The 9,480-nt window shown below is 50.6% G+C and overlaps 1 protein-coding gene across 2 annotated transcripts in view; it reads right to left on the reverse strand.

Moving 5' to 3' along the window:
• adcy8 (adenylate cyclase 8 (brain)) overlaps positions 1 to 7,652 on the reverse strand; it is a 77,160-nt gene extending 69,508 nt beyond the window's left edge. The window contains exon 1 of one of the 2 annotated variants that reach the window (XM_030403669.1): positions 5,438 to 7,652. In XM_030403669.1, the coding sequence (XP_030259529.1) occupies positions 5,438 to 6,355 (918 nt within the window). In that variant the 5' untranslated portion in view covers positions 6,356 to 7,652. The remainder of the gene's footprint in view (positions 1 to 5,437) is intronic. The other variant, XM_030403670.1, reaches the window with a different exon arrangement.
• Between the last annotated feature and the right edge of the window lie 1,828 nt (positions 7,653 to 9,480).

The following is a 9,480-nucleotide window of genomic DNA, read 5'->3' on the forward strand; positions in this document are numbered from 1 at the left end:
GTGTGTGTGTGTGTGTGACAGAGGGAAGGAGATACAGTGCTATTGATGGTTTTTATAACGCTCTTAGCTACACGAGAACACTCCCCTAACACCAAAACACACACATTATCACACACACACACACACACACACTCCCCCCGCAGCCTGATCTGTTATTTACTGACGTCGCTGTTCATTTAACAGCAAGTATAAAAGGCTAAATGGCTCCTGCACAAAGGCAGCCGTCAATACGGCCGCGACTGGAGGACAAGAACCAGGTCCAATCTGAGTCTTCACAGGAGGAGGAGGAAAAAAACAGCGGGTCAATATGAGCTTATTGTTCAGAGAGCGAGAGGATGGGACCTGATCGGACCGGTGCGACGGCCAATACCGAAGACGTTCGACGGGCCGGAGACAAAGGATGCGGGGCCAGCGGGGGCACGGGAGGCTCTAAAGAGACGGAGCCGGATCGATGGAGGCTATTCTGAGTCTGACAGCAACAATCAGGCTCAGAGACGAGAGGGACGAAACACAGCGTGCAGCGTCTCTGCAGCGGTGAGGGGAGAAAATCTCCAGCTTCTGAAGGGAAATGACGCTTGTTTAAAATAAAATAAACCATCTTCACTTTTATCGTGGAAGCAGTTCACTCACAGACAGATCTGACAGCTGATGTTTGACTCGTGCTCTCAACTGAAGCAGTGAAATGTTTCAGGAACATCTCAGGCATTTTTAGCTTTATCCCACTTTAGTCGACAGAATGTCAGATAACGTGAAGCTGCAGGTCGTCTCTCCGTCTGCCTTCACTCCCGCTCACTGTTTTCCTTTTGGCTGATTATAAAATCTGTCCGTAGATCTTTTCTTTCCGACCGAAACCTTTTAACCTTGAAGCCGTATTGATGTCACCGACTCTGTGTGGGATCAGGACACGTCAATCAATCACAGGGATTATTATTACCTCCCCTGAAGAGGTTCTGTTCTGGCCTGTGTCCATTTGTTGGTCCGTCTGTCAGCAGGATTACACAAAAACCATATGACAGATTTCCACAATGGAGGACGGGTCTCGACCCAGAATGAGACCCACAAGTTCAACATAAATCATGGATTCATGGATGGCTACGAGGTCTGTCGGGTCCTAGCGGAGGTATGCACTGTCGAGGAAAAGGTGGTTGAGTTTTCGTACCTCATGTGATGTTTGTCTCGTATCAGTCTGTCTCCCTGCAGAAACTCAGGTGTTGTTGTAATGTGATGTTTGTGAGTCTCTTTGTGTTGACATGAACACGTACGTAACGTTCAGGAACAGTCTTGGTTCTGCTCGGCGGCAGGAACATCTCCAGCCTCTGTTTGACTTTGTGATTGTGAGACGTTTGATAAATCCCTCTTTAATTAAACTGACAGTCGCCGTCTCTCCTCTCTGCAGTTAATATGTATATTATATGTTCACCGCGTCCTTAAGCAAACACAATTAATAAGAGCAGATTAGCGCCGCTTGACTCGAGGATGTGTAATTTCACAGCGAGCGCGGTCTCTCTAACCTCAGGAGTGAAGAATGAGCCGTCCTAATCCTCGTCGTCCGGCCGAACGCGCCGCAGCTCGCGTGTCGCCGCAGCCGCATTAACACGGAACATGTAAGTCGCTGATCTCCGAGTTTTTTCCAGTCGACAAATATAAACACGCGATGCTAAAATAATCCCACCCGCCCACAGAGTTACAGAGAGCTCACACTTACAGTAATGACACAAAGTCAGACTTATCGCAGCTAATTAACAGACTCTCGACGCTGCCGCATATCAGAGACTTAAGAGAAATCGTATTTTAATTATCACAACATAAATCCTCAGATCCATCAGTGTGTAAACACCGAAATCCTCCAGATGAACATGTTGGTAAGAACGTGCAGGATGAACAGTCACATCTCTCCAGGCTGGTCTTATATTTGGTGATTTAGAGGTCAGGAAATGTATTTTTGGACTAGAGTGGCTTTTATTTAGAAGTCTGGACCAACAGGACCGCAAAGATGTCTGAGTCTGAGTCCTCATGTTGAACAGTGACCTGGTTTGATCCCCTCGAACACGATCTCCAGTTTTTAATTCATCCTGGAGGCTTTGCACAGGTTTCCAGTTCGGCACGTTCAAACAATAAAACAACAAAAGAGAGAAATTTGTTTTTGTTGGTTTCTTCTGTTCGTCTCTGTTCAACAACTGGGAGCAAAGTCACGGTTTGAAGCTGGTGGAGGCAGAGCGGATTTGGATTCAGATTACAAAACCATCCAATCTGCAAAGAAATCAGCACACAGGCAGCGAACACACACGAGGTCATGTTTAAAGAGCGTGTTGTCTTCATGTTTGTCCTCTCACTCACTCCCGTGAGTCACCCATCACCAAGCCACAACGACTCCAGACCAAAGCTCACTGTCATTTTTAAACATTTTAGGAGCCAATGGAAAAAAAAAAGCTTTTATGGACGGGAAACCGTCTGAAGCGCTCTCGTGTTTCATCCATCAGAGAGCAGATGTTTTATTGATCTGCTCAAATCATAAAGCACTGCAATCATCCGCCACAAAGCAGAAAGCGTCAGGCTCTCCAATCCAGCTAACAACGGTGCCGACCCGCGACCTCTCCTCTGAGAGGCTCGCCGGGTCGCCGGCTCCCAGCGGACTGACACGGCTGAACCACGCGACAGAGGGGGAGCTGGGAAATCCCCCCTGAGCTACACAACAAGAGACACACAGTGCAGCAGCGTCCAGTCAGCTGCATCACATCTACAGTCATCCACACGGCCACGCAGCGTCAGCTGAGCCGGAGACGGGATTCAGACTGACAGCGGGGCGAGGTTCTGTTCATCCAGCCCACGTTAGATCAGGGAGCACGAGTCGGCCGAGCGCACTCAGTGTGTTTGTGTTCAGAGTATTTTAGGAGTTTCCTTCTCGTCTGAACATGAACTGTATGACTGCTGATGTCTGATACATCGATGTTAGTGAAGTTAGCATGCTAACCAGCTAGCCTCTTTCTCCCAGCTAACTGCACGGCTAACTGAGCTAACGAGCAAACAGTATCCAGGATGATTAAAAAGACTAGCGTTAGCAGCCGTTAGCAGTTACTCTGGTGACCTGCTGCCTCTATATGCTGGCCGTATGACAGATCACCTCACGGCTAGCTAAGCTAGCGGAGGTTAGATGCCCCGGACTATGTGCTGAGACCCTGTTTGTACTGTTGCTGAAGTTTGGTGCTGTTCTGAGCATTATTTGTGGCTTTTTGGTGGCGGTTTATATTTGGATCCATTTACTGCAGTGTATTGTTGTCGTGCGGTCGTTTCTGAGGTTGATAAAACTCCGTAAATTAGCGGTCTGCTAACTTGATCTCTCGAGAGGGAGTCTAACACAGTTTCACGGTGATTTAGACCATGGATTAAACTTACACTGGAATATCCCTTTAATGGAACATTGAACGCAGCATTTTGAGATGATCGGTGTATAAATAAACATACTGATACTCTGTGAATGAGAGTGTTGAACAACTCCACGATGATGTCACGTGAAGGTTTGATGTGACGTGTTCACACTGTGATTTGTTGCTGCGCTGTTTGTTTTCGTGCAGCTTGTGTTCCTTTTGTTCTCTTACATTTCACGTGTCTGTACCGTCTAGATTTACACCCCATTAATCACCCGACTGCCCTCTGTGTTATGACACCAGCCGAGTATAAATTATCCCGCGGACCCCTGACAGCTTGTCGTCGCTGCTCCTCTCGCGACGTTAACTGCTCTCTGGAAAACACCGGAAACAGAGCGAGAGACGAAGCTGACGGGAGAATATAATTCACATCTGACTGCCGGCGTGATGACCTTCACTCTGCAGCGAGACACAGAAGAAGAATAAACACCTTCTGGATGTCACATATTGAATAATCCACCTCAGTTCTCTTCACCTGCAGCAGTTTGACCTCCTTCCTCTCAGGAAAACACTCGTTTCAAACCAACAAGAGACATAAAACCAACTGGGAACGAGTCAAAGTTACAAGATGATAAAAACCTGCCTGATGAATAATTGTGCTATGAACTTGGACAGAACACTGGTTGGTTCTGTCATCACATCAGAACATTTCATCCTCCAGGCTCTGATCACAAAGCTCCTGTGTTGAATTACATAAGATCTGAAAGTGTAGTGATCTAAATAATAATCGATCTTGTGACTCGTCTCGTCCTGATCAGCTGCTCAGTGACGAGTCTGTAAAACACTGACAGAGTCTGACTGATATACTGTTCAGTATCCACATGTTGTCTGATATATAACCTGATTTATTTTGTTTGTCTAACTGTCAGATATCCACAGAAGCATCTAAACTCTGCGACGGTCATCTTTAAAGACGTTCACATCTGTATCAGACGGACAGGTCGAGCTCATTTTAACCACAAAGTTCAGGAGATAAAGACTTTAACGACGCGCCTCTTTGTCCTCAGCCATCATTTGGACTGACGTCATGAGACCGACTGGAGGAAAAGTCCACTTGTGCTGATAAAAAATCTCCTGGGAGGTTTAATTTGAACGTTATGAATAACACAAGTCACTGAAGAAGAACGGAAGGAAGAAATCTGATGGATGATTATAATAACGACCAGTAGGGGGAGCTGGACCTGTTTGGAGATGCAGTACATTCCTCTGTTGGGGTGTGTGTGTGTGTGTGTGTGTGTGTGTGTGTGTGTGTGTGTGTGTGTTGGACAGCTCCTGGTGCTGAAACCTCAGCAGCAGTCGGATCAGGCCGGTGTCGCAGACAAACCGCCTCGCTGCACTCTGAAACCTGAAACCTCTCGTGACAACACAACCAAGACCCGACGACTCAGAGACACACACGGCTCTAACACACACCAACACAACAACAACAACAACAACAACACAACAACAACAACAACAACACGACCCGACACACTGACAGGAAGCATGATGTCAGCTGCAGAATCACTGCTGAACAGACTGAGTGTTTAGGATCAGAACCAGCAGAGACGAGGCAGAAACACCAACAGCTCGTCAGACATCTTCAACAAGTCTGGAAGTTTATGAAAGGAGGAGCTGAAGAGAAGGAGGAGAGGAGGAAGAGGGGAAGGAGGAGGAGGAAGAGGAGGAAGAGGGGAAGGAGGAGGAGGAAGAGGAGGAAGAGGGGAAGGAGGAGGAGGAAGAGGAGGAAGAGGGGAAGGAGGAGGAGGAAGAGGAGGCTTAGGAAGGAAGGAAGGAAGGAAGGGTGATGGAGGAAATAAGAGGAGAAATGGAAAGAGGATTGGAAATGGACAAAAGGAGGTGAGGAGAAGTGGATTAGGATTAGTGGGAGGAGGAGGAGGGAGATGAAGGAGGAAGAGGAGGAGGTGAATCAAGAGGAAGGATTAGGGGATGGTGCAGGGGGAAGGAAAGGTAAAAGAGGGGGAGGAGGAGGAGGAAGCTGGAGGGGATGAGGAGGCCAGGGGAGATCTTACCTGGTTGGTAGAGAGCTGTGCATTCTGGGAGATGAGCAGCTGGACCAGGATGTGGAGCCCCGAGGTGAACAGGCCGGCCAGGATGGCCCAGGTGAGCGGCAGCGGCAGCATGCTGTAGGTGGCGAACAGGGTGAAGAGCACGTATCCCACCCCGTCCCCCAGCAGCCCGTAGCCCAGCCCGGCCGCCAGGATCTGCGTGGCCATGGCCACCCAGGTGACCACGCCGCTGTACTGCAGGTAGCTGTGCGACGTGGTGTCCTTCCGCACCACCACTAAGGCACAAATGACGACCTCGATGCCCGTGAAGAAGCCCAGCAGCGTCCCTTTGATCGGGTCCATCGGGGAGGAGGCCAGGGTGAGGTGCAGCACCAGCAGGGTGAGCTTGGTCACCACGTCCAGGATGTTCATCACCACCACCGACTTGCGCCTCTGGCCCAGAAAGTACCGCTGGTAGAGCCGCTCGAGGTCGCGGGACTTGAAGGCGTTGCGCAGCGTGGGGAAGATGACGCCCCGGTACGTGTAGCCCCAGTTCAGGAAGAAGTCGGAGTTGCTGGGCGCGCAGTCGATCTGCAGGAAGCCCAGGTCGCTGCTGGCGCGCTCCGGGAACACTTTGGTCCCGCCGTTGTTGTGCCGGTCTCCCACCGACGTCCGCCCCGCCGACTGCTTCCGCGCGCCCTGGCTCGGGTCGTAGGGCTCGTCCGGCCCGATGCCCTTCACCCCTCCTCCGCCTCCCCCGCCCTGCTCGTGGATGAACCGCTGCTCGGTGATGTGCCGCACCGCGTTCTGCCACAGCAGCCGCTTGGGTCGCGCGCTGCCGCTGCCGCTGCCGCTGCTGTTGCTGTTGTTGCTGCTCGGGGTCTTGTTGATGGTGTACAGCTCCTCGCTCGCGCTGGAGCACCGGACCTCGGACAGCTCCATCACTTGCTGCCGCTTGTTGCCGCTGCTGCTGCGGTCGCTACTGTTCTCTCCTCCTATCGGTCGGTTCGGTTAGTGGTCGCTGTCTGCCCGGTTGTGAGTTAGCTCAGCGATTTGGGGGAGACGACGTCCTCTCGTGCGCATCGAACCGGGGGCGCGGCGAGCACGGCACGGGGTAAAGCGCGGTTGGAGGTCATCGTCACGCGAACGATCCCACTGAAGAAACAGCACATAAATCCGACTCGAGTGGAAAAGCATCTTCTGGATTAACCGCGCGCCTTCGTCTTCATCATCACCATCGTCACCGAGCACCGGGCGGCGTGTTCCAGCCACCGTGCGCCGACCGTCCGCACCATCAGGGTGCCGCGGCGTCACGGAGAGCCGGGGTCGGTGGAAAACCCAGCAGACAGACGGTGTCAGACAGCAGCCGTGGAGGAGATCTGAGGACGGAACCCAACAAATGGATCATGCGTCGGTGGCACCGCTGGTTCCGCTCACTTTGCCATTCTTCTTCTTATTCACGCGCGCTGCAGGAGAGAGAAGAAACAAAAACGTGTTTTCTGTTTCGTTCGTAAAAAAAAAAAAAAAAAAAAAAACGTGCCAAAAAAAAAGACAAATCCAGTGATCCGGTGATCCGGTGATCCAGTGAGGTCAGGAAACAAAGAATCCGTCAGTACAATCCGTGTGTGAGACCCGCAGAGCTCCGGAACCAGAGGACGCGCACGGCCGTCAACTTGTTGTTGCTCAAGAGGCTCCGCAGACAGGATCAGTGTGGAGTGCTCGAGCTCAGCCCTCCTTCTCGCGCCTCTCCATCCACACGAGGGGCTCGCGCTTGAATGCAACACCTGGCTGGTGAGTGGGTGGAGGTAGGGTGGAGGGGGGGCGATGCCAAGACACACAACCGTCCTCCGTCACAATCCTCGTCTGTGCGGAGGAGACCGCGCGGGGAGAGAGCGACCCGTCTCCATGGAGAGTGTCCAAAAAATGATGTCCCGTGTGTCCCCGTGCAGCGCGCGAGGATCAGAGCGCAGCCTCCTTCCTCCTCCTCCTCCTCCTCCTCCTCCAGCTCCTCCTCCTCCTCCGGTGAGCCCCTCTCTCCGCGTGAGTCCTCCCGGTTCCCCCCTCTCCTCCTCCTCCTCCTCCTCGGTGTTTAAAAGGGCGTGCAGCAGCAGCAGCAGCAGCCGCGTGGAGAGGATGTGCAGAGAGCGCGAGGCTGGTCAGCGAGAGGCACGGCGGCGCGAGCGAGTGAGCTGGGCTCCGGTCTGACGTCACAGTCACCTCTGTAGTGCGTGCGTGTGCGTGCGTGTGTGCTCCCTCTCTCCCTCTTTATCGTCCCAGCTCTCCTCCTCCTCCTCCTCCTCCTTCTTCTGGCCCCAAACATTTCTCCCCTCCTTGAGATTGTTTCCCTCCTCCTTCATTTCACGTTGCTCTCCTCTTTTTCTATCATGACTTTTCACCAACATATGATGTTAAAGCGCACACACACACACACACACACACACACACACACACACACACACACACAAGGTGTGTTGGTTCTGATCCGGTCTATGATCCTTGTGACCGACACCTTCCAACTTTGTGGCAACAGTTGGGCGACGAGCCAACGCCCGATATTGGGACGTTTGTGGAAAACTTTGCCGTTTCTGATAAAACTTTCTATGGCAATGTTGCATTCTGGGTAATGTCGGCACCAGGTTATGACAAGAGAGAAGAACGTGTGGGAAACAGAGGACGATATCTCTGACGACACTCGTCACTGAAACAACATGGCTGCTGCAGCGTACCTGTGAGAGGTGGAGCACACCTTCATCGTCTGCTTCAGGCCCGGTCAGCAGAACACTGGTGTGTTAAAAACCCAAACGCAGGCTGCCAAACCACAGGTGGAGGTATAAGAATCCTTCAGGTTTCCCTTTATTTGCAGTGACCTTCGTTGGAAATGTCCCCATGTGTAAATATAAATATATCCAGCTGTGCGACTTGAACTGCTGTCGGCCGCTTCGCAGCCTTGTTGGCTGTAATAACACTTCCACCTCCCTCAGACGAGTGTGTGTGTGTGTGTGTGTGTGTGTGGTTAGCAGAGAAGTTAACTGATGACGTTACATCCTGAAGACTCGGCTGTTCGATGTCACCTGACTTCCTGTTTTGCTGCTGTTTCCAGCTAACCACAAACATAAGTAAGGGTCATAATTAGCTTGTGGTAAAACGGTGACGACCCAAATGAAAAACACAAGAAGTCCAAAAATACCAGAAACAAAAGCTGAACAAAACACAGATCGGTAACGAGGAGCTGCAGGAAGACACGGAAGAAACAGACGACGTTTAAATAAGAGTGAATTCACTAACCACACACAAGTGAGCGGGGAAAAGAGGCGGCAAATCACAAAAAAAGGAGGACATAAACAGTAAAACTTCAAAATAAAACAGGAAATCACTAAATCACAAACTAAAACATGACAAAGCTGCTTTGTAGTCGATCTACGAGGTCGTTTTTCTGATGACGAAACCCCAGTTTGGTTCTTCTTTAAAAATAAACAACTGTGTGGATCACAGGATGTAGTCGGTCCCTCAGTGATGACCTCATCTCTGTGACCTCACACGAGTCGTCAGAGTGAATTAAACTGAACTGAACTTTAGAGGCTGCACATAAAAAATAACTTGCTGAAGTAATAAATCAAAAACTAGTTTTTGAAGCACACGAGTACCTTTAATGACTTTAATGAACAGAGTCTAATATTTGTCTTCCACGTAAGTGAAACTGGACAATTACTCAGATTATTTACTCCCATCGTAACTAATAATAATGATTCTGTGTGGAACAGATGTCGGACGTCCTCGCCGTCCATCAGATGATGTGTGAGGTGTGAAGCTGCGAGGCTGAGCTGATGTTTTATAACAGGACCGACTGCATCAGGCAAACAAACCGGCATCAGCTGGTGCAGCAGCAAAATGAGTCATCAACTCATTGTCCCGCAAAGCTGCAACACACACACACACACACACACACACACACACAAACACACACATTGACTCATGTTGGTTAGTCTAGAAATGATTAGTTTTCCTGGTGATGTTTCAGGACAGTGAGATTCTGGCACAGAAACCTGCAGCAGGGCGAACGGGAGCGA

Source organism: Sparus aurata, chromosome 21 (genome assembly GCF_900880675.1).
Source record: "Sparus aurata chromosome 21, fSpaAur1.1, whole genome shotgun sequence".
Taxonomy (NCBI): Eukaryota; Metazoa; Chordata; class Actinopteri; order Spariformes; family Sparidae; genus Sparus; species Sparus aurata.